Source organism: Nycticebus coucang, chromosome 4, assembly GCF_027406575.1.
Source record: "Nycticebus coucang isolate mNycCou1 chromosome 4, mNycCou1.pri, whole genome shotgun sequence".
Lineage (NCBI taxonomy): Eukaryota > Metazoa > Chordata > Mammalia > Primates > Lorisidae > Nycticebus > Nycticebus coucang.
This window is the reverse complement of record NC_069783.1, coordinates 129,594,772-129,617,574: the sequence shown is the minus strand read 5'-3', so window position 1 is coordinate 129,617,574 and position 22,803 is coordinate 129,594,772. Positions and strand designations below refer to the sequence as shown.

General features: G+C 50.2%; 2 protein-coding genes across 7 annotated transcripts in view; one reads left to right on the top strand and one right to left on the bottom strand.

Annotated features, from left to right (window-relative positions):
* Nucleotides 1-843, bottom strand: part of TXNRD2 (thioredoxin reductase 2) — a 56,781-nt gene extending 55,938 nt beyond the window's left edge. The window contains exon 1 of one of the 2 annotated variants that reach the window (XM_053588786.1): nt 463-843. Coding sequence is in view for 1 of the 2 variants with exons in the window: in XM_053588783.1 (XP_053444758.1) it covers nt 121-205 (85 nt within the window). In the remaining variant the exon portion in view is untranslated. Of the gene's footprint in view, nt 1-120; nt 248-462 lie in introns of those variants that run through there. The other variant, XM_053588783.1, reaches the window with a different exon arrangement.
* On the top strand, nt 203-22,697 carry COMT (catechol-O-methyltransferase). 5 transcript variants are annotated; one of them, XM_053588787.1, is made up of 6 exons: nt 317-331; nt 854-957; nt 18,548-18,833; nt 19,591-19,784; nt 20,118-20,249; nt 22,263-22,697. In XM_053588787.1, the coding sequence occupies exons 3-6, from the start codon at nt 18,548-18,550 to the stop codon at nt 22,461-22,463; spliced, it is 813 nt and encodes a 270-aa protein (XP_053444762.1). In that variant the 5' UTR covers nt 317-331; nt 854-957; the 3' UTR covers nt 22,464-22,697. The 5 variants fall into 5 exon arrangements, with proteins under 5 accessions (XP_053444763.1, XP_053444762.1, XP_053444765.1 ...); XM_053588788.1 differs by lacking the exon at nt 854-957 and having other exon boundaries at nt 203-331; XM_053588790.1 differs by lacking the exon at nt 317-331 and having other exon boundaries at nt 854-962.
* The last annotated feature ends 106 nt before the right edge of the window (nt 22,698-22,803 follow it).

Genomic DNA, 22,803 nt, shown 5'->3' with positions numbered 1-22,803 from the left:
GCCCCACCTCAGCTTCCCCATCTGGGAAGGGGGCTCGCGGTGGCTGGAAGCGGCCCCAGCTCCGGCCCAGGACTGGACCGAGAGGTCTGTGCGCGGCACCCACGCCCGGCTGCGCCCTACCTGCTGCACCCCGAGTTTTTCCCGCTGCCGCCGCCAGGCGCCGCCACCGGAAGCGCGCGCCGTGTCCCCGCAGCGCCGCCGCCATCGCCGCCGCCGGGGTCTTTCGGGCGTTCGGGGCTGCCCGCCGCGCTGCCTGCGCCGGGAGCGCGCGGGCCGAAGGGGCCGGAGGCGCCGCGGGGCGGGGCGAGGCAGGGCCGCGGCCGCTGGGGAGGTGAGTGCGCGGGCCGGGAGGGGGTCTCCGGACCTGGGGTGGGGAATTCGAACCCCCGAAGGGCGTCTAACCTAGGGTGGGTGTCGGAAGGGGGTCTCTGCACCGGGCGGGGTTCCCAGATTCGTCCTTACGATCTGTGCTGAGCTGGGGGGCCCCAGACCTGGGTGGGATATTGGGCCTCAGGCTCCAGGTCGGGGGGGGGTCCGAAGCGGATGATTAGCTTGTCCCTGGAGCAGGATCCCACGCGCCCGGATCAGAGCTGGGGAGCTGGGGAGTTCTTTGCAAGGGGACAGGAGGCTCTGGAGCTGGACCCCGGGGCGCGGGTGGAAGGGGGAGGGCGGCTCGATGATGTCCAGCAGGCTCCTCCATGCAAGCCTTGGGGATTCCACCCCCCCCAATGTGGTCAGCTGTGGCTTGGGGAGCCTGCCTGCCTCCTGCCACCTGGGAATGTAAGAGAAAGGGCAGGTCACCCCAAGACTGCCCAGCTAAGGGACCAGTGACCAACTTTTTCTGTTTTTCCAGCCAGAGATTTTTGTGTGCTATTGATTTGCATTTACTGCGGAACCTTCCCCTCTCCCAAAGCCTGAAAGATCAAGAGAGTTGCCCTGAGAGCTTGCTGCCGGCTGGTGAGGTGGGGGGGGGAGCCTAAGGAGGGAGGGGGTTCCCCCAGGGACTTGCAGGGCCCAGGAGGAGTCAGTTTAAAGAGAAATACAGCGGGGACACTAGTTAATGCAAAAAGTGTGTTTGCTCATTAACTATTGACAGGAGGAGGGAGTGCTGAGCTGCACACCACTTTTTCTAGAAGTGACAGGGGACTGAGGGGCAATTTAAAAAAGAGTGAGGGGTAGAGGGCAGGAACTGGGGTGGCAGGAAGGAGGGTGGTCCTTGTGAAGCCCATCTGGTTGGCCACTGGAGCTTATTGACGTTAGCTCCTAAAAAAAAAAAAATAAAATAAATAATTTTAAAATGAAGTTAGCTCCTGCCCTTCCACAGGGCCTGGGAGACCAGTGTCTTCAGGGTTTGGCTGGAACAAACTGGAGATTCTGTTCACAACCTTGAGTTTTCTTAGGCAGGCACATTAAGGAGGGGGCTAGGGCCATCTTTAGGTATGTCTGTGTCTATGAGCTGTTAGAAACTATGTTGGTATTTGTTTGAGGCCCAGTTGAGAAGCTCAGAAGAGCCTGGTTGGAGTCTGGTCTTCCTCTTGTTCAAGGAAAGCCCCAATATTCTTTTCCTCTCAACAGGGGCTACCTGTTTTCCATTCAGTGTCTTGTTTTTCTGAAGGATGAGCTGGACCACATGTTGCGACTCTGTAGTGGAGGATGTTTGCTGAGTGACTCACATTATAGGGCACTGAATAAGAGCCATCCACATGGGTGCAGACAGAAAAACAGATTAATGGTTGGCGCTGAAGATAAACGCAGGTTTTAGAGGGTAGCCAGTTAATTTCTAGACATTGGGCTCTGAGTGTCTGTACCCATTGGAATGAGGATAACAGTTGCAATCTGAGGGATTTCCGGGCTTGTCCTGTGAATGTCGGTGGTGACAGCATAGACATCAGTGTCACAGTCACAGTTAGTTCCCAGAGCAGATTGTGGAACATGCTGGAGCCCTCAAGGATTTCCTTGAGTGGCCCACATAGCAGCCACTCCACCCCATACATAATCTGTTGTGGGAATGAGTTCTTTGAACTTTTTCTCACTCAGCCTGCTGGGCTTTTTCAGACCTTGGGAGTAAGGGACAATCTGAGTTCCCAAACAAGGATCTGGGCATTAAAGTTTGAGATCTTGTGATGCCAAGTCAGCAGGGAGAGAGAAAAATTAGAAACGTTGGTTTGAAGCATTGGGGCCAGTTATTGAAGGAAAGTGGGACTGAGTATTTGGCAAGGCCAACAGAATGCGCGTGAATCAGGAACTAGCCGGTTTTAGACAATGCACAAGACTAAAAAAAATCTGATAAACCACACAGGTGTGTTATATTTCTCCACTGAAAGATACAGTTTCTCCCTACAAACAACCTCCCTTTTTAATTGAAGATAATAAAAATTAAGATTATTCTTACAAAATATTTCTGGTCTCATTAAATTTGGCCTGTTTATTTACACAAGTGCAGCCAGGAATGTAATCACCCACGGAGATCTTTTTCAATTTGCTTCACTGGAATTTTTTTTTTTTTTTTTTGAAGCAGAGTCACTGTCCCCTAGAGTAGAGTGCTATTGTATCATCATAGCCCACAGCAACCTCAAACTCTTGGGCTGAAGCTATTCTCTTGCCTCACCCTCCTCAATATCTGGTACTAAAGGCACCTCCCAGGATGCCTGCCTTTTTTCTATTCTTTTTTTTTTTTTTTTTGAGACAGAGTCTCACTGTGTTGCCCTCAGTAGAGTGCTATGGCATCACAGCTCACAGCAACCTCAAACTCTTGGCTTAAGCGATTCTCTTGCCTCAGCCTCCCAAGGAACTGGGACCATGGGCACCCACCACAACACCCGGCTATTTTTTGGTTGTAGTTGGCATTGTTGTTTGGTAGGCCTGGGCTGGATGTGAACCCACCACCTCCGGTGTATGTGGCTGGTGCCCTAGCTGCTGAGCTACAGGCACAGAGCCCTCACTGGAACTTTTTTTTTTTTTTTTACTGTAGGTTTATTTTTAACCTCTCTGGAACTTTATTTTTTTATTTTTTTGTAGAGACAGAGTCTCACTGTACCGCCTTCGGGTAGAGTGCCGTGGCGTCACACGGCTCACAGCAAACTCCTAACTCTTGGGCTTACGCGATTCTCTTGCCTCAGCCTCCCGAGCAGCTGGGACTACAGGCGCCCGCCACAACGCCCGGCTATTTTGTTGTTGTTGTTGTTGTTGTTGTTGCAGTTTGGCCGGGGCTGGCTTTGACCCGCCACCCTCGGCATATGGGGCTGGCGCCCTACTCACTGAGCCACAGGCACCACCCTGGAACTTTTAATAAGGAAGGAATCTCAGGTTGGAGTAGGAAGCCAAGCCAAGAACTTGCCATTAAACTTTGCTTGCTCTCTTTTAGATCAGGGTGAATTCTCTTCTTGAGGTCCCCAACATATTCTGAAGTGCCTGGACCTTCCAGGGTCAGAATGACTTTCCTTATTCACATACAAGATTGAGAATCCTGTAAACCAGGCACCAAGCTAGATTTTCCAGAGGGCTTTGTAAGCATTATCTAGGTCCCAATAAGTCTGGGCAGCTAGGTTTATGTCATTCAAAGTTTAACCAGTGTTTCTAGTTGTGTTCTGTTACAAGGAGAACAGATGCTGATTGAAGTTATGCAGATGGCTATATTGCCATGAAAATAAGAATACTCAAAAGAAAAAAAAAAAGAATAGGGCAGTGCTTGTGGCTCAGTGGGTAGGGCACCGGCCCCATATACCGACGAGGATGGTGGGTTCAAACCTGGCCCCGGCCAAACTGTAACAAAAAATAGCCAGGTATTGTGGCAGGCACCTGTAGTCCCAGGTACTCGGGAGGCTGAGGCAAGAGAATTTCCTAAGCCCAGGAGTTGGAGGTTGCTGTGAGCTGTGTGACGCCACCGCACTCTACCGAGGGTGATAGAGTGAGACTCTGTCTCTAAAAAAAAAAAAAAGAATACTCAATAATAGTTAACTGATTTTTGGAGAGATCAGAGAGGAAGAAAAATTTCAATTTTATTTACAAAAGTACAATTCTAGGTAGAGAAAAAAGGAAAAGAGTTTCATTTTTGTATACAGAAAATATTAATAGAACATTAAAGAGCCAATAATCTGAATAAAAGTCTTATTATTTATTTATTTTTTGGAGAAGGAATCTCACTTTGTCACTGAGTAGACTATAGTGGTGTCATAGCCCATAGCAATCTCAAACTCTGGTGCTCCAGCAGTCCTGCCTCAGCCTCCCACACAGCTGGGACTACAGGTGTGCAATACCACACCTGCCTAATTTTTTTCTTTTTAGAGACAGCGTCTTGCTCTTGCTCAGGCTGATCTCAAATTCCTGGGCTCAAGTAGTCCTCCCACCTTGGCCTCCTAAAGTGCTAGGATTACAGGCATGAGCCACCACGCCTGCCCAAAGCCCTAAAAATTTATAAATGTCTTTTATTATTCAGTGGTTTATCTTATTCAGCTTGATCTTAGGTTAGCAGTCCTGTGAACACATGAGCAGTCTAAGCATCCTGGCTCAGCTGGGTGGTATGGTCTCAACATTACTCAATGTCACCAGAAGCCTCAACCCAGAGGCTTCTGTCATAGGCCTTCCCTGTCATAGGCCTTCCCAAAGGTCTTTGAGACGGTCCCTTTGGTTTAAGATGAGATTCTTTGGGCCGGGCTTGGTGGCTCATGCCTATAATCCCAGCACTCTGGGAGGCTGAGGCAGGTGGATTGCCTGAGCTCACAGGTTCGAGATGAGCCTGAGCCAGTTCAAGACCTTGTCTCTAAAAAATAGCTGGGTGTTGTGACGGGCTCTTGTAGTTCCAGCTACTTGGGAGGCTGAGCCAAGAGAATTGCTTAAGCCCAAGAATTTGAGGTTACTGTGAGCTATGACACCATGGAACTCTACTGAGGGTAACATAGTGGACTCTGTATCAAAAAAAAAAAAAAAGAGAGATTTTGGCCTGTAGTTGGTGACAAGAGCTTTCAGGAAAGCATCAGAGTGAAAGAATAGTCTTTGATGACAAAAGTTTGTTTTTTTTTTGAGACAGTCTCACTATGTCACCCTTGGTAGAGTCCGTGGCGTCACAGCTCACAGTAACCTCAAGCTCTTGGGCTTAAGCGATTCTCTTGCCTCAGCCTCCCAAGTAGCTGAGACTATAGGCGCCTGCAACAATGCCTGGCTATTTTTTATTGCAGTTGTCATTGTTGTTCAGCTGGCATGGGCCAGGTTCGAACCTGCCATCCTCTGGTGCTGTAACCATTGTGCTATGGGTGCCAAGCCAATGATGACAAAAGATTTTAAATGTGTGGTTAAAGATCTGATGAGAGATCATTATAAAATAATGCAATTGACAAAGAATTTGGAGGTTTTTTTGACATGGCATCTTAAATGATAACTGGAATTGTGACTGATGACCTCAGAAGAAGCTATCCTGGACAAAATGGATACTGGCTAACTTCTAGGAACTTTATACAGTTCTTTATATTAACATTTCATGCAAATATAACTTAGAGTTAAACAGCTGTTTTTTTTTACTTGGCAACATCTTTCCTGAAAGTCTCTAAGAAACCTCAGAGCTAGTTTGAGATCAAGAAGACTTCATTTACGATTTAATTTGGGAGGGCAAATTTGTCAAACATGTGAAAAGCAAGCTTTGAACATTTAGTTAAATGGGATTATAAGTCTCTGTGAAACAATATTTAGTTACCTAGTTAAATGAAGTGATAATAAAAGATCGTAAAGGTAAGTATAGGAAGTAACATGACTAAAAAAACTGCAGCTTTTTAACATTAGGAAGACTCAGGTCATCAGGAACATAGTAAGGGGTGGGGAGGCAGGGTGCCTCACACCTGTATTCCCAGCACCACTCTGGGAGGCCAAGGTGGGTGGATTGCTTGAGCTCAGGAGCTCAAAAAAAAAAAGCTGTTGAGCATCAAAAAAAGGATTCCACCATAAATAAGCAAAGAAGTCCTCACATGATAATTTATGCAACAGTCCATTCAGAGAGTCTTTTAAAACTGTCAGGCAGGTCCCAAGTTTGCAGTCACTCATATAGAGAATGTACATAATTTAAGTACTGAAACATCTTTTTTGATATTTTATAAAAGTAAAAAAATGGGCAACATAAAAGATTAGATATTGTATCTGAGAAACGAATGCAACTAGTGATTCTATGGATACTTGCAGTTCTCAGTGAGTTTCAAGGTTTCCATCAGATACTTTGGTTCTGATTTTACTCTTGCTGTGCTACATTCTTGAAAATAGTTGCTTACAAATGTAGGTGCTGCCGAAAAGCAATGACATGAATAAAGCGTGATTGTGAAGTGAGGGATATTTGTCCCTGGGAAGATAGGACCTATAAAAGTCAATAACAAGACATGAGCAAAATTTTATTTTTATTTTTTTATTTTTGGCCAGGGCTGGGTTTGAACCCACCACCTCCGGCATATGGGGGCTGGCGCCCCACTCCTTTGAGCCACAGGTGCCGCCCAAGACACGATCAAATTTTGCTTTAAGTTAAATGTCAGGTTGGAGCTCTGCATTCCACTTGAAAATTGGCAGGTGATGTGTGTATGGCAACTGAAAATGGAGTGACAAATGCACCAAATATTTGTTATTTTCCTGGAAATCATCAAATCTGTTTTCAAATTATTGTATCAAGTCAAAAAGCAAGGTGGCATGTTTCCTGCTGTTCACAGGACTGTGTTTAGCCAACTTGTCGAAATGCATGAAATGGTTTGCTTTCATCTGAGCTTGCCTTAATTTCAATTTCATTTAGAAAGCTGTAACGGTTTGAAACCTTGTCTTGGTAAATTGGTTTTCACCTTGAAGACACACGTTTAACTCATTTCAATAAGAGTGCTTACCTGACTTCCAAATAATGCTAAATGGCTAACACTGTGATGATAGGTTGAAATGTTATTGATAATCTCTGCCTTGCCCAGTTACCAGGAGAGTGTATAACCTTTGATGGTGTCGATTCTACTGAATGGTGAAACTGAAGCTCTGTGTGTATACATATAGTGAGAGCGTGTGTATGTTGATTTCATGTGACATCATGACACTTCTGCAAAGTTCATGGTTGAGAACTGTGTGATCAAGTTCCACCAAAAAAAAAAAAAAAAAAATCTCGTAATGTTTTAAGTAAGTTTCCAATTTTGTGCTGGGCTATGTTTGTAGCCATTTTGGGCCACGTGCTGCCCCAGGGGCAGTGGGTTGAACACCCCCAATACAGGTTCCTTGTTCTTAGGTAGATTACTCAAAAGCTAAAAACACTTTTACAATCTCTTATCGAAAGCAGATCAGACCAGGTGTGGTGGCATCTTAAGATCTGATTTGTGAGCTTGTTATATGCACATACAGTCCCAGCTTTGGGACATTAGCCAGACATAGCAAGACCTCATCTTTTAAAAAATTAACCAGGTAGGTCAGGCGTGGTGGCTCACGCCTGTAATCCTAGTACTCTGGGAGGCGGAGGTAGGTAGATTGCTTGAGCTCACGAGTTCGGGACCAGCCTGAGCAAAAAGTGAAACACTGTGTCTAAAAGAAAGAAAAGCTGACACAAGAGGATTGCTTGAGCCCAAGGGTTGGAGGTTGCTGTGAGCTATGACGCCATGGCACTCTACCTAGGATGACTGCTTGAGACTGTCTCAAAAAAAAAAAAATTAACCTGGCTTATTGTACCCTCAATGAATCCCCAACAATAAAAAAATAAATAAATAAATAAATAAATAAAATTAACTGAATAAATAAGAACAGGCCAATAATCAAAAAAAGCTTTGTTGTTTTAACAGAGATAAATATAAACCCTAGTTTATTTTTTTAAAATAAATCCTAGTAGTTTCTTATCAGTACGTTATTGGTATTAAAGCTCATTTTTTTTTTTTTTTTTTGTAGAGACAGAGAGTCACTTTATGCCCTTCGGGTAGAGTGCCATGGCATCACACAGCTCACAGCAACTTCCAACTCCTGGGCTTAAGCGATTCTCCTGCCTCAGCCTCCCGAGCAGCTGGGACAACAGGAGCCCACCACCATGCCCAGCTATTTTTTGGTTGCAGTTCAGCTGGGGCCGGGTTTGAACCCGCCACCCTCGGTATGTGGGGCCTGCGCCTCACCGACTGAGCCACAGGCGCCGCCCTAAAGCTCATTTTTAAAAACTTTATATAGAGTGGTGCCTGTGGCTCAGTGAGTAGGGCACCAGCCCCATATACCAAGGGTGGCGGGTTCAAACCCGGCCCCGGCCAAACTGCAATTAAAAAAGGAAAAACAAAAAAACTTAATAAATTTGTTTAATCTTAACAGGTTTTGTTTTTTTTTTTTGAGACAGAATCTCTCTGTTGCCCTGGGTAAAATGCTATGGCATCATCATAGCTCACAGCATCCTTTTACTCCTGGACTCAAGCAATCCTCCGGCTTCAGCCTTCTAATTAGCTGGGACTACAAGCACCTGCCACAGGCCTGACTAGTTTTATATACATATATATATATATATATTTTTTTTTTTTTTTTTTGAGACAGAGCCTCAAGCTGTTGCCCTGGTTAGAGTGCTGCAGCATCACAACTCACAGCAACCTCCAACTCCTGGGATCAAGCGATTCTCCTGCCTCCACCTCCCAAATAGCTGGGACTACAGGTGCCCACAACACCTGGCTATTTTTTGGTTATAGCCGTCGTTGTTTGGCGGGCCCTGGCTGAATTCGAACCTGCCAGCTCAGGTGTATATGGCTGGCGCCTTAGCCTCTTGAGCCATAGGCATCGAGCCTAGTTTTTATGTTTTTAGTAGAGATGGGGTCTTGCTCTTGCTCAGGTTGGTCTTCAACTCCTGAGCTCAGGCAATCTGCCCTCAGCCTCCCAGAGTTCTGGGATTACAGGTGTGAGTCACCACACCCAGCCAATTCTCTTGACCTCACAACATAAAATTCCTTTTCTACAAAGCTTTTATAACTTTTTGTATCCATTCATCTTTTGTCCTATATGCTCCCTCTTTTTTTGTTTTATGTTAGGACAAAATTATTACTTTTTGCTTAACAGAAACACACTTCACCTTCCTTGCATACTTTTCATATAAAAACGTATCCTGTTGGCTCTGTGCCTGTAGCTCAGCAGCTAGGGTGCCAGCCACGTACACTGGAGCCCAGGCCTGCCAAACAACAGTGAGAACTAGAACCAAAAAATAACCAGGCATTGTGGTGGGCGCCTGTAGTCCCAACTACTTGGGAGCCTTAGGCAAGAGAATCACTTAAGCCCAAGAGTTTGAGGTTGCTGTGAGCTGTGATGCTGAGGGCAACATAGTGAGACTCTGCTTCAAAAAAAAAAAAAAAGTATCCTGTTTACCTCCCATATTTTGCATATGAAGTAGTTTCCCTTTTACTGTTTCTAGGAGTTTTATTTTCATGTATTATAATTTTTAACTATTTATAACCTGTATTTCCCAGAGAAAACAAAGTAGACAATCAATTGCAAATTGTGCCATACCAGTTCCTTAGCGAATTTTGTCCTTGGAGGTATATGCTTATTTTTCTTTAATGTGGCAAGAAGATGTTTATGAACAGACCCAAATATCCTTAGCCAAGGTGGGCCATATAAAGATAAGAAGCCAAAGTGTATAAACTTGGAATGTTGCATTACTTTCTCTTATTCAGAAATTATTTAGATATTCGACGAACATCTGCTCTCAAGTTGCAGGTTACCACAGGGATGCTGGAAACTTGTTCAGGCAGACTGATTATAGAACATGACTCAGCAGTTCAGAGCAGAGCTGGTGCTCACTTTCTTTGTTGCATTTTACATGTTTTTTGTTTTTAGTAGAGATGGGGGTTTTTTTTGTAGAGACAGAATCTCACTTTATCGCCCTGGGTAGAGTGCTGTGGCGTCACAGCTCACAGCAACCTCCAGTTCCTGGGCTTAGGCGGTTCTCTTGCCTCAGCCTCCTGAGTAGCTGGGACTACAGGTGCCTGCTACAATGCCCGGCTATTTTTTGTTGCAGTTTGGCCGGGGCAGGGTTTGAACCTGCCACCCTCAGTATATGGGGCCAGCACCCTACTCACTGAGCCACAGGTGTTGCCCTGCATTTTACATTTTTATCCAAACCATGTTTCTAGCAGAGTGGGCCAGTTAAGAGTTACCTGTTCAGTAGGAGGGTGCAGGCTTTGTTCCTGTTGTTTGTAGAGGAGGCCTTGGTGGGTAACCTTTGCCCTGATATGGTGGCTGTAGACTAAATATTTGCTTTCTGTTAGCTCAGGTTGTTGCTTTTGTGGGTCCCTGAGATGCTGAGAGCCCTCCATGGGCACCATAGCCAAACCTTGTCTCTGAGAAAAAGAAGAACAAAATAAACAAGATCAGCTGGGTGCAGCAGCGTGCACATGTAATCCCAGCTCCTTGATGGGCTGTGGTGGGAGGATGGTTTTGAGGCTGTAGGTGGCTATGATGACACTCCAGCCTGCATGACAGAGCAAGATCCTATCTCTAAAAAAAGTTAAGCACATACTCTGAATTGTCAGAAGCAAACTCTGTCCTTACTTTGTCACATGAGATGTTTACCTGGGGCACTGGAACAGGAGTCAAGAGTCACCGTGGGCTGTTCCCCACACAGGCAGGCAAAGCAGAGATTGGCTGTGTGTACGCTGTGGAACTTGGTCATTGCATTCAAGGGTCTGAGGGTGGTTCCAGTCCTTATCTGAGTCCTGGCGCTGGATCAAAGAGAAACAGCCAGAAGTTAGAGGAATAAGGATAGTTCTGTAGCAGAACCTCCACAGCTGACCACCTCTCCACACTGACCCCTTCCTTACATTGACCAACTCTGTGTGTTGACCCCTTTGTTACAAAGTCTCTTGTGGGACTTAGCTCACAGAGGCTTTGCTGTGTTTGGTGGCTACTATCGGTAGCTGAGGAGTTGAGCTCTACTCAGAGTGGAGAGGAGAGGGATAGAGGTGCAGAGGGGATGGGTGGGAGGAGGAGTAGCAGGTGCTGGAGCAGGACCAGGCAAGCAGAAAGTCCACTTCACGTGGGTCCGTGTGAAGCCCATCTGGCCAGTGAGGCTTACTGAAGTCAGGCTCTGGCCCCCCCACCCCACCCCAGAGGCTGGGAGTCAGGGGCCCTGACTTCAGGGGTCAGCAGGAACAAACAAAAAGTCCTGGTAGACTTCTGTTATCCCAGCAGGCTTTTAGTGGGGTGGGAGCATCGTAAGGCTGTGGCCTTGACCTGATGGAAACTGTTAGTTTTGTTTAGTCTTGATAGGCCAAGGTGAGGGCCAGCCAGGACGAGGGCAGAGAGCAGCCCAGCTGGAGTTGTCACACAGAATCTTTGTGATGGCTGCTGGCGCTGGTGGGATGGTCCCCAGTCCTAGTGCTGAGGATGGGGGTGTGGTCTAGGGAGGCTTTGAGGAGCTGAATGAGAAGTTTAGGGTCCAGGTCTCAATCTGGCAAGGGCTAGAAGCAGGCCCAGCCTAGGGCCAGCACAGCTGCTGAGACTATTCATGGTGCCTGGAGCTGCCAGAAGCTTCCTGGTTCTTAGGCAGAGCAGACGCCTGCTTGGTCTGATGGGGCTGGTCTCTGGGGCAGAGGGCTGACCTGGATGTCACCCCTAAGGCAGAGCAGGCCCTTTCCGCCCCTGCCCTAAGGGCAGCCCTGTCCTATCTGTCCTCAGGTGGATCCCGGCTGGGCTGTGCTCTTGCCTGAGGCTTGCCCTTTTCTGGGAGCTGAGTCAGTGGCCCTGCACTTGCACTTAAGCTTGTTGACCTAAAGGGTGTCCTCCAAGAAGCAGGTGGCCAGGCCAGATTAATGTGAGTAGGGGAATGCGTGGGGAGAGTGTGCCACTGTGATGTGGGTCTGGTCTGGGGAGGGCTGGCCTGGCCAGTGCCTGGGGCTGTGGCTCTGCAGGTGTCCCGCAGGCTGCCTGGCTGCCACTTGGAGCCCAGCCTTGGTGTGGCCATCATGTCAGAGTCGCTGTCCCCACAGCCTTGTGAAAGTTTTCCCTGGGGTCTGGGGCCGGCCTCAGTGCAAGACACCAGGCGGTGCCAGCCTGGGCCCACTCTTGGAGGGAGCCCAGGAAGTGCCCCCACCAGCCTGTGACCCCCATGCTCAGCCCCCCATTGCAGCCCTCCCTGTGCAGAGCTCACGCGGCTGTTCCAGGGAGACTGGCTGCAGCCCTGTCCAGCCACCAGTGCTGACATCTCCCGAGCACACGGGCTGGCTTTGCCCTGTCTGTCCATGGCCCCGTAGCTGTATATGTAGGCACCATCTTTTATGGATTTTAACAACTGAGCCTAGAAACCAGATCATACAGGCAGTGCATATTCTTAAAGGACTTTGAAGTGTCTCACTCACTGGTGTTAGTTGCAGTATAGTTATGGATAACATTTCTGTTTTTTAAAGGAAAGTGAGTGTCATCTGGGGTGAGGCACCAAATACATGCTTTTGTCCACGTCTATGTGTGGGCTTGTACAGATGCTGCTCAGACACTGCTGGGCCTCTCCCTCCATCATGCAGGAGACGTCGGATCATTACCCTGTTTCACAGAAGAGGGGGCAAGATGCCCAGAGCCCTGCCCAGAACCCATGGTCTTACCTTGCCTCTGTGGGCTGCCTCCCAGCCTCCCTGTCTGTGCACAGCTCAGCCCAGTGTCCCCCTGCAGCATTCATAGGAGCTGGCCAGTCCCAGCCGGGCAGCAGGGCCCCTGGGACACCCTGAGTCCAGGCCCAGAGTCCCGTGACTCTTGAGGACAGAGGAGCAGACCTGCTAGAAACAGTCCCTGTGAGGGCTCTGGAGACAGGGAGGAGACCGAGCTGCCCACAACCGGGTTGGGTTGCGGCTCCACACAGCTGCTGACCCTGTCCTTCCCACCTCTGCACAGCGAGAAACAGGCCTTGGTGGTGAGCTCCTCTGCCTTCTGCCCATCTCAGCTTCCTGGGCCCCACTGGGGAAGATGGCAATCCTCAGGGATGTCCTCACAAGAGGACCCGCTGCACTTCTTGCTTTTCAGGAGCCACCAGGGCTGCAGCGTGGATTCCCTCGCATAGGTGTCGGGGCTGGCTGTGGGGAGTTTTGGGTGTCAGGCTCCTGGATGTGGCCAAACATATTTGCTGCAAAGGATCACAAAGTGTTGGCCAGAGATCAGTGCCCCTGGGGTCTGGCCCACCTGTTGATCTCCCACCTTGATTAGAGGGTGGCTGGGGTCTCCATTCATCTGCCCAGAGTCTTGATTGCCTGTCGGGTGTGGAGCAGGATAAGTGGGAGTCGGAGGTCACAGAACTTGTTAGGAAATATTTGAGAACAGACTTATAATAAGGAAAGTTTGTGGGGAGGTTGGGGTGTTGTTGCTGTTTGGGGAAAGAGCCAGCACTCAGGTCTGCGTGCTGTCATGGCAGAGAAGGACATGGCTGGCCCAGCTGGCTGCTGGATGTCCACACACCACTGGTGTTGCAAGGGAGAGCTTGGGGTGGGCAGGTTTCTGCTGGGATGAGATGAGGAGGGCTTCTTCCCCCCTCACAGAGGGAGGTGGGCCCGCTGAGGAGCAGAAAACAGACAGGCAGCGGCTTGGGCAGCTGTGGTGGTTAGTTGGTCCTGAGTTCCCCAGAGAGTGGCAGCTGTGGTTGTTTTTCTGGGTCCTGCTTCCTTATGGGGAATGGCATGTCCCTTTTTCCTTTTTGGGAAGGAGGGCCAGGAGCAGGGTTTGCCAGGTTTTTAAAATTTGTTTCTCTCTATATTTTTCTAATTATTATAAAATATTCAGAACTTACAATTTACTATTTTAATCATTGTAAGTGTATAATCCAGTACACATGAAGCAGTAATTCCTCTTCCCCCAGCTCTAAGAACTTCCAGTGCCCTTCCTTTCTCTGTGTTCTGCCTCTTCTGGGTATTTTCAATGTGTCATTTTGTATCTGGCTTATATTACTTGCTATAATGTCTTCAGGGTTCATCCATGTTATAACATTCATTTTAATAACAGAACAAGATTCCACTGTCTGGATGTCCAACATTGTGTTTATCCATTCAGATGTTGATAGATACCTCGTTTCTACCTTTTGGCTGTTACAAATGCTGCTGGTATGCATATTAGCTGTTTCTGTTCCTGTTTAAATCCATCTTCAGTTCTTGGTCCACCCAGGAGTGGATGGCTAGGCTGTATGATAATTCTATATTTAACTTTTTGAGGCACCATTAAACTATTCTCTCTATTATTCATGCCAGCAATGCAAGAGGGTTCCAACTCCATCACATCCTCACCATCACTGATATTCCTTAAAAACAAAAACATTAACAACAATAACAAAAAAAACCAACAAATAGCTGGGCGAAGTGGTGAATCCGGCCTGCATAACAAACAAACATTTAAAACGTCATTCTAATTGATGTGAAGTGGTAACCCGTGGTTTTCAGTTAGTTTCCCAAACGACCAGAGTCATTGAGCATATTTTCATGTGCTTTTTAGCCATTTGTATATTTTCTTAGAAGAAATGTCTCTTCCAGTCCCATTTTTATATTGGAATACTTGTCTTTTTGTGGTTGAATTTTAGAGTTCTTTATATATGCTGGATACACGTATTAAACTCTCACCAGATAAATAACTTGCGAATATTTTCCCCCTTTCTGTGCATTGAGGTTTGCCCTGTCAGTAGTGTTCTGTGACACACAAGAGGTTTTGATTCTAATGAAGTGCGATGTATTGTTCTTCAGTGGCCTGGACTTTTGGTGTTGTGTTGCAGTGTGAGAAGTCATTGCCAAACGCACAGCCATGAAGAGTCCTGTGTTTTCTTCTGAGTTTTGTAATTTTAGTTCTTAAAGTCAGGTCTTTGATCCACTTTGAGTTAATTTTTTAATAAATACTGTGAAGTAAGAGTCCAGTGTCATTCTTGGCACGTAGACATCCAGTCGCCCTAGCAGCATTTATTGAAGAGACATTTTTCCTGTTGATTTGTGATCTTGGCACCCTTGTTGAAAATCAGTTGACCACAGGCAGGAGGGTTTATTTCTGGGCTCACGATTGGATTCCATCAGCCCATATGTCTAGCCCGTGCCAGTAGCACACAGTTTTAATCATTGTAGCTTTGTCGTGACTTTCAAAATCAGGAGGTGTGAGTCCTCCAAGTTTGTTCTTTGTCAAGATTGTTTTGGCTATTCTATGTCCCTTGAGATTCCTTGACTTTTATTTATTTATTCATTTAATGTCCTTGAGGTGGTGTCTTGCTGTATTGCTCAGGCTGCCCTTGAACTGGCCTACAGCGACCCTTTTGCCTTAGCACCCTGAGTAGCTGAGACTCAAGGTGCACACAGCTGTGCGTGACTTTCAAATGAATTTTTCTATTTCTGTGACTTTCAATGAGGATTGCGTTAAATCTGCAGATCGCTGTGGGTGGTTTGACATCTACGTATGCCTTAATTTCTCAGCCTCCTGAGCCATTTCTCCCACTATTGCCACTGTGAGTGTAACCTTAGCAAGCCATTTAAAAATTTTCCATGACTTTTCAACCACAAAAACAGAGTGGGTCCCTGTGGGTCCTCTCTGCCCAAGCTTGTTTTTTTTTTTTTTTTTTTTGCATCTCTGTAAGGTAAGAGGGTCATCCCCTACAGAGGCAAAGCAGGGAGGTGGGACCATAGGGGTCCTGATTGTGACAAGGCTGGAGTGGCCAGCCGGGGGCCCAGGGCCCCAGACAAGAGCAGCTGTCCTGCTTCTCCACCGAGGGCTGGCAGAGCAATATTGCCATGTGGGAACACCCCAGCCGCTCATAATGGGTCCTCTGCAGTTTTCTTAGTGGTATCCTCATCTGCTTACTTTCTTGTTCTATAAAACTGGGCAATGGCCTCTGACTGGGCATGGTCTCACCTCCCTGCCCAAAGTGCTGGGGTGTAAGCTCCCCACCCCTAAGTGGGCACAGCAGAGTCTGGGAGCACTGGGGACCCCGCTGTTGTGAAGGCCCCACAGGTTGGGGGGCAGGCAGGGGTATATTAGCCTGGAAGAGGCCTTCAGAAGGCAGCGTGGGCAGTGGCCAGCGCTCAGCTGGTGGCCTGGTACTACCTCTGCAGTAGGTGGCAGTTCCTCTCCTGGGAGAATCCTGGTTTTGTCCTCTGGGGGACCACAGGGAGGTTGAGGTGACAGTGGAGCCCCTTCCCACAGGCACTGCATGGGGGGCAGGGTACATCAGGTCAGCCCTGGTGGAGTGGGCAGGTGGGCTAGTCATCCTTGCACCTGCAGGCCCTCTCTTCAGCATAGCAACCCTGCCCTGTCCCCTTCCTGACTGGGACAGGAAAAGGGCTTTAGCTGACTGTTGCCCTCTGCTGCCTCACCAGGCCCTGCCTGCAAATTTATGAACAGACTGACCGAGAGATTAAAGGCTTCCCACCTCGGCCTCCCAGAGTGCTAGGATTACAGACATGAGCCACTGTGCCAGCCTAGAGTAGAGATTTCAAAGCCAAATCCTTATACAATCAAGTATTACAGGGATTCAGCTCTGGTTCAGAAGTCCAGCGTCCACCAAGTAATTTGCTATTTAAGCAGAATATATCTTATTATTTTGGATATTTACTTCTAATATTTACTAAATTTCTTTCTTTTTTTTTTTTTTTGATACTGAGTCTCACTCTGTCATCCTGGGTAGAAGAATGCTGTGGGGTCACAACTCACTGCAACCTCAAACTTCTGGGCTTAAGCGATCTTCTTGCCTTAGCCTCCCAAGTAGCTGAGACTATAGGTGCCCACCACAATGCCTGGCTAGTTTTTCTATTTTGAGTAGAGACAAGGCCTCACTCTTGCTCAGGCTGGTCTCAAGTGATCCTCCCACTTCAGCCTCCAGTAGTTCTGGGATTATAGCCGTGAGCCACACCCGGCCTAGATTTTTTTTTTAAATATAGAGACTAAACAAAATGGCCCATTACCTCACCACTCAAATACTACTACTGGTAGTAATGGGTAAGTAAAGATAGATGGCAGATACACAGTAATGCGCAAAGCAACTCAACTGTCTCTCCTGAGGCCAGAAGCGCTGCCCTCGCCCCTCCAGGGAAGGCCCGGGCAAGGCTGGCCTCAGGAAAGGGTCTCAGATACCTGGACGTTGGCCACTTCTAGGTTACAGTTTTTGATGATTCTGCAAAGGCAAAATTAAGTCCAAACAAATTGTTCTACTTTGTTGCTGAGCTCAGAGAAGGAGGGCCCAGACTCTTTGTGCAGCTGGAGTCCAGCAGCTGGGATTGGAAGCGTCCGGTGGGCAGAGCGGGGGTAGATGAGGATTCGAGTCCAGTGTGTGCATCCAGACCTGCTGACCACACATCTGCAAAGCCTTGGTGAGCACAAGGCTACCCAGGGCCTCGGCTTCCCTGTTGCTCTGCTCTTCTGTCCTGTGCCCCTGAGGCTGTCTCCCAGGAGTGTCCCTTCCCTGGCCTGAGCCTACCTCCTTAGCCAGAAGTGACTTTCTTCAGGGTAGCTTCCAGCTAAGAGCCGTATCTTGTGTGCCACAGGGCTCCAAGGCCAAATCCCAGAAAGACCATGAGTGACCACAGTGCCCTGGCAGAAGTTTTCCAAGTTCCTCTTTTTTTTTTTTAATTGAAACAGTCTTACTGCCCTGGGTAGAGTGCCCCGGCGTCATAGCTCACAGTAACCTCAAACTCTTAGGCTCATTTGATCCTCTTGCCTCAGCTTTTCTATTTCTAATAAAGATGGGGTCTTGCTTTTACTCAGGCTGGTCTCAAACTCATGAGCTCAAGCAATCCACCCACCTTGGCCACCAGAGTGCTAGGATTACAGGTGTGAGCCACTGTGTCCGGCCAACAAGTCCCTCTTTTTTGTGTGTCTTTTTCCATTTTTGATCTCTAACTCAAAATCATGGGCTTCTGTTTTGAACTTTGTGAGCTCTGCCCTGTGCTGGCTGGAGGACCTTTGTCAACCTTGTGCCTAACTGGGTCCTAGGCTACCTGCCAGAGGGTTGCTTGCCATGATTTCATCATACCCACCAGGAACAGCTTGGCTTGTCACACTGTGATGGGTGGCCCGGCTGGCCTTTCTCAGTGTGAGGCTGTCCCTAAGGGGAGTGGTGAGTGGGTCTGTCCTGGGGGGCCTGGCCTGGGCTCTGCCTGTACCCTTACCTGGCAATTCAATATAAGGGCCACATGAATCTCTTGGGCTGTCTGGAGTGTGAGTATCCAGAGTATCTGGAGTGTAGTACACCTCCCCCTCCCAGTGTGGGGCCTAGAGGCTGCATGGGAGAGGGGGTCTGCACCATGAGTCCTCTCCTGGGGCCAGCCCCACCCCACACTCCAGGCCACAGGGCCTTCCCCCACCTGGGTGTCCTTTCTGATGCCAGGGAGGGGAAAGGAGTCTGGTCTTCCCTTCCTGCACCTGTCTGGGAGAACCCCCAGGGCAGGGACAGCCTCCACGTGGGGCTGCCAGAGGCACATTCGAGTGCCAGAGGAGGTGCTGGGGGCCTGTGCTCTGGCACTGATACCGGCTAGACAACTGGCTTCTCTGAGCCTTGGCCTCCATCAGCACAGGAAGCAGCGGCAGCACCCCCAAACTGAGTGAGGGGCAGGCAGGCAGGGCACAGAGCGCTGAGCCCGACCCACTCCTGCCCTTCCCACAGATGCTGGAGGCCCCGCCCCTGGTGCTGGTCGCTGTCTCTGTGAGCCTGGCCCTGCTGGCGCTTGTGGCACTGCTGGTGCTGCGCTTCTGGGGCTTCTGTGTCATCTCCTGGAACGTGTTTGTCCAGGAGCCCGTGTACAACCTGCTCATGGGGGACACCAAGGAACAGCGCATTCTGCGCCATGTACTGCAGCATGCGGAGGCCGGGAACCCGCAGAGCGTGCTAGAGGCCATCGACACCTACTGCTCGCAGAAGGAATGGGCCATGAACGTGGGTGACAAGAAAGGTACAGGTCCTGGCCGGCAGGTGTAAGCCTGGGATGACGGGGACCCTGGCTGCACAGCACAGCCTCACGGGGTGGGGGTGGGAGGGACGGGGTTGGGGAGCCATATTTGGAGCCTGAGCTGCTGGCCAGGCCTTTGGCTTCCTCGCTCTCACCTGACTCCAAGCCAAGGTCGTCCAGAGACCTGGACACACTGCAGGTCCCAGGGTGGAAGAGGCACTGTTACAATGTGCTTTGTTAGGAGAGTGCCAGCTAGCAAGGCCAGTTGGGTCTTGTGTCTTGAAGGTGGAAGTCAGGCTCTGTACCTTCCTTGCCATGGTCCCTAGTGACCCTACTGCCCGCTGCCTGGGAAAGACCAGAGTCCAAACTCACAGGTTGCGAAGGTGTTGGGCCTCCCCTTGAACTCTGCCCTGGCCAACCATGGACCTGCCTGATAGGTCCTCCTGAGCCCTCCCACCTGGGCACAAACCTGGGGCACAGCCGGGCTTTCGGAGAGGGTGGCTTGGGGTTAGCACACATTGGGGTAGCCAAGGAGGGTGGGAAGGAGACAGGGCCAGCGTGTGCATGGCTTCCTAGAAGCACTGAGGGTGTGTGCAGTGGGGACCAGGAACCTGCCGGCTGCCGTAATGGTGAAAGTAAAAGGTGCTCTAGGAGCCATTAGGGAGAGTGGAGGTGGGGGGGGCTGGAAGCCAGGTGTGTGTGAGGGGTGGGCCTAGGCCCCCCGTCCCCCACACCCACATCCCCTTGCCCCCCACCCCAGGCCAGATTGTGGACACTGTGGTACAGGAGTACCAGCCCTCCGTGCTGCTGGAGCTGGGGGCATACTGCGGTTACTCGGCCGTGCGCATGGCTCGCCTACTGTCACCCGGTGCCAGGCTGATCACCATCGAGCTCAACCCGGACTATGCTGCCATCACCCAGCAAATGGTGGAGTTTGCAGGCCTGCAGGACAGGGTGCGGTGTGCCTGACCGTGGGTGACATGTGGACACCAGTTAGGGAGGGGCTGGTTCACACCCAGGCTTGGTTCAAGGTGAAATTCACAGAGCTCTCATTGTCCCTTGGGTGCTGCTTGGGCCTAGGGCCGAGGAAAGAACCCCCAGCAACTTGGCAAAGGTCTCTCAGCCCCATTCCACAGCATTCCACAGAGAGGAAACTCCTGAGGCTTCCCTGGGCAGGACAGCACAGCCAGGGACCTTGTCACCCCTAGAACCCGCAACTGTCAGGGAAACACTTGAGTGTCCAGGCACGTCCCCTTGTATCCGGGTACTGACCGAACACTGTTCCAGGTAACTGTTGTGATTGGGGCATCCCAGGATGTCATCCCCCAGCTGAAGAAGAAATATGATGTGGACACACTGGACATGGTCTTCCTTGACCACTGGAAGGACCGATACCTGCCAGACACACTCCTCCTCGAGGTGAGGGCGGGCTCCTGTGCTCACTGCTGCCACAGGGCACGGCCAGCAGCCTTAGCCACTTGCAGGAGCCAGGTGCCCCGCTGAGCTCTGGCTAGGGTGGGGGCCCTGAGTTAGCACAGAGGGCCATAGAAGCCCTGTGGCAGGTGGAAGACAGGTGGGGGAGCCAGGCCAGGAGCCTGGCTGGGTGGCCTGTGGGGAATGGGCTTCTGGTCTGTCTGGGCTCAGTAAGGTGCTGCTGGATAGTGGGCAGTGGGTGCCATGGACCAGAACACCTACAAGAACAGGCCCAGGGGAGGGAGGGAGAGGTGCGCAGGGGCCGCATCCATTCTCCACGGGGCGCCCACTGTGCTGGTGCAGGGCAGCAGTGTCTCTTTGCTGTGCAGTCCCAGCGCTGCCCAGGAAGCCAATGCCTGAGTGAGTCAGGCACTGTGTGGAGTGTCCTTATCCCTGGGGCTGGGCTCGAGGTGTTGTGCAGCCCTCTGAACCAACACCCAAAGAGCTCACATCCTTGGTGGGCTGGTATAGCCCTTGCTGGTGGTCAAGAAGGGACTCTGGGCAGCTTCTAGCCCTCCCAAGGCCCGGGACACTGCCCCCAAACCTGCTGTCCCTGTACTGGCTAACTGCTGCTCATCTCGGCAGCCCTCCCAGTAGCCACACCTTCCCATGAGCATGAGTGGGGCATGGCCCACAAAGGCCTGGGGTGTGAAAGGCCTCAGGACCCCCTGGGAATAGGGAGGCTAAGCACCAAGCGATTTGGGCAGCTGAGAGTAAAGCTAAACCTCTCTTCCAGAAAGATGCCCATCAGTTTTGGTGAGGGATGGCCCTAAGGAGGGAGTCTTAGAGGCCCTGGGACTATTGGGCGGTGCTGAGCCCTGGTCGTGGAAAGGGAGGAGTCCAGGGCCAGAGGATGAACCAAAGGACCTGTGTCAACCAGAGCAGGTGATGGGGGCCTCGCCCAGGATCCCCTGAGATTCTGGGAGCCCCAGCCTCGACCCAGACCGGGAAGGAGCCCCTTCTCAGGCCAGCCAGTGCCCTCCTGGGCTTCTGTTCTGGGTGTTTCCAGCCAACATTGCTAGGACACATGATTCACAGAGGTAGGACCTTGAGGTCACCCCTCCTCTCGCTGACCATGCAGCTGCATTCCCCACAGCTGGCCTGAGAGCTCCTCAGCTTACTCCCACCAGAAGGCCCTCCTAAGGGCACACCCCCAAGTCGCCTGAAGACCCTCCAACCTTCAGGTTATTTGCTCTTGTTATGACTATATAAAAAACCTCTATGTTTTCAAGGTCAGACTGCCAAGACAGGGCGTCCCTTGCTGTGGTCTGCCGTCCCTGACAGGCAAACACTCTCACAGCTCTTTGTGATGTGAGCAGATCCCTTGCCAGCTTACAGGGATAAGCACCCTGACATCTCACCCCAGAACGTGAACCCTGGGGCTGTGGGTCCAGTGACAACCCTGGGTCCTCCCTGTGCTCAGGCACCTGTGGAGATGGGACTTTGCACATGCAGAGGATTAGGGGCACCCAGAGTCACCTCGCAGTCCCTGAAGGACAGCCTTCTTAGTGGGGGATCAGCCCTGTCCAGCACTGTGGTCTGTCTCCTCTCGGGGGACTTCACCAACAGTCCTGCCCCAGTCACTGCACCCTCTGTGCCTGGCTCCAGTGGCCACTGGCCCCCCCATCTCCTGCAGTTACTCATCCAGCACTTGTGACCACATGCCATTGTAGTGGCTGGGATGGACACAGAAATGAATGGGGGAGCGCAAGGTCCTTGTTCCCATGGAGCCTTCTGCAGAGGTTGTGCTGAGAAGAAAATGGACTGTCAGGCGGTGCCTGTGGCTCAAGGAGTAGGGCTCCGGTCCCATATGCCGGAGGTGGTGGGTTCAAACCCAGCCCAGGCCAAAAACCACACACACAAAAAAAAGGGACTGTCTCAGGAGACCCAGACCTCAGGGGCCAGGCACAGGCTGCGCATGCGACCCCAGCCCTCACTACCTCTGTATGTCCCCTGCAGGAATATGGCTTATTGCGGAAAGGGACAGTGCTGCTGGCTGACAACGTGATCTGCCCAGGCACGCCAGACTTCCTGGCACATGTGCGTGGAAGTGACCGCTTCGAGTGCACACACTACTCCTCGTACCTGGAGTATGCCAAGGTGGTGGACGGCCTGGAGAAGGCCATCTACGTGGGCCCAGGAAGCCCAACACAGCCTTGACTGCCTACTCTGCTCTGGCTCCCTTGCCAACTGTGGTTCTGACAGTTGCAGTGGGTGCTTCTACTAATCACACTTCTGCAGTTCTGGGGTCTGGACCCTGCCCAAAGCTCCAGACTGTTCTTTTTTAACACTCATGACCTCTTTACTAAAATCTATTAGCTGTAATCTTCTTACAAGCCAGTATCATGTTTTACAATATAAAAATTAAAGATCTAAATGTTTAGATATAAGAAACTGATGTAGTACCATTCTTCCCAAGTGCCATGCTGTGCCCTGAGTTTTGGTACCAAATGTTCCAAAGACCCCCTGATGGGACACTGATGTCCCATGGCTGGCTGGG

Excerpts from the sequence above, each read along its gene's own strand:
- COMT (XM_053588788.1), top strand. The coding sequence starts at position 18,548 with ATGCTGGAGGCCCCGCCCCTGGTGCTGGTCGCTGTCTCTGTGAGCCTG. Across the intron at positions 19,785-20,117 it reads TTGCAGGCCTGCAGGACAGG|GTAACTGTTGTGATTGGGGC; the intron begins GTGCGGTGTGCC and ends ACACTGTTCCAG. Across the intron at positions 20,250-22,262 it reads CAGACACACTCCTCCTCGAG|GAATATGGCTTATTGCGGAA; the intron begins GTGAGGGCGGGC and ends TGTCCCCTGCAG.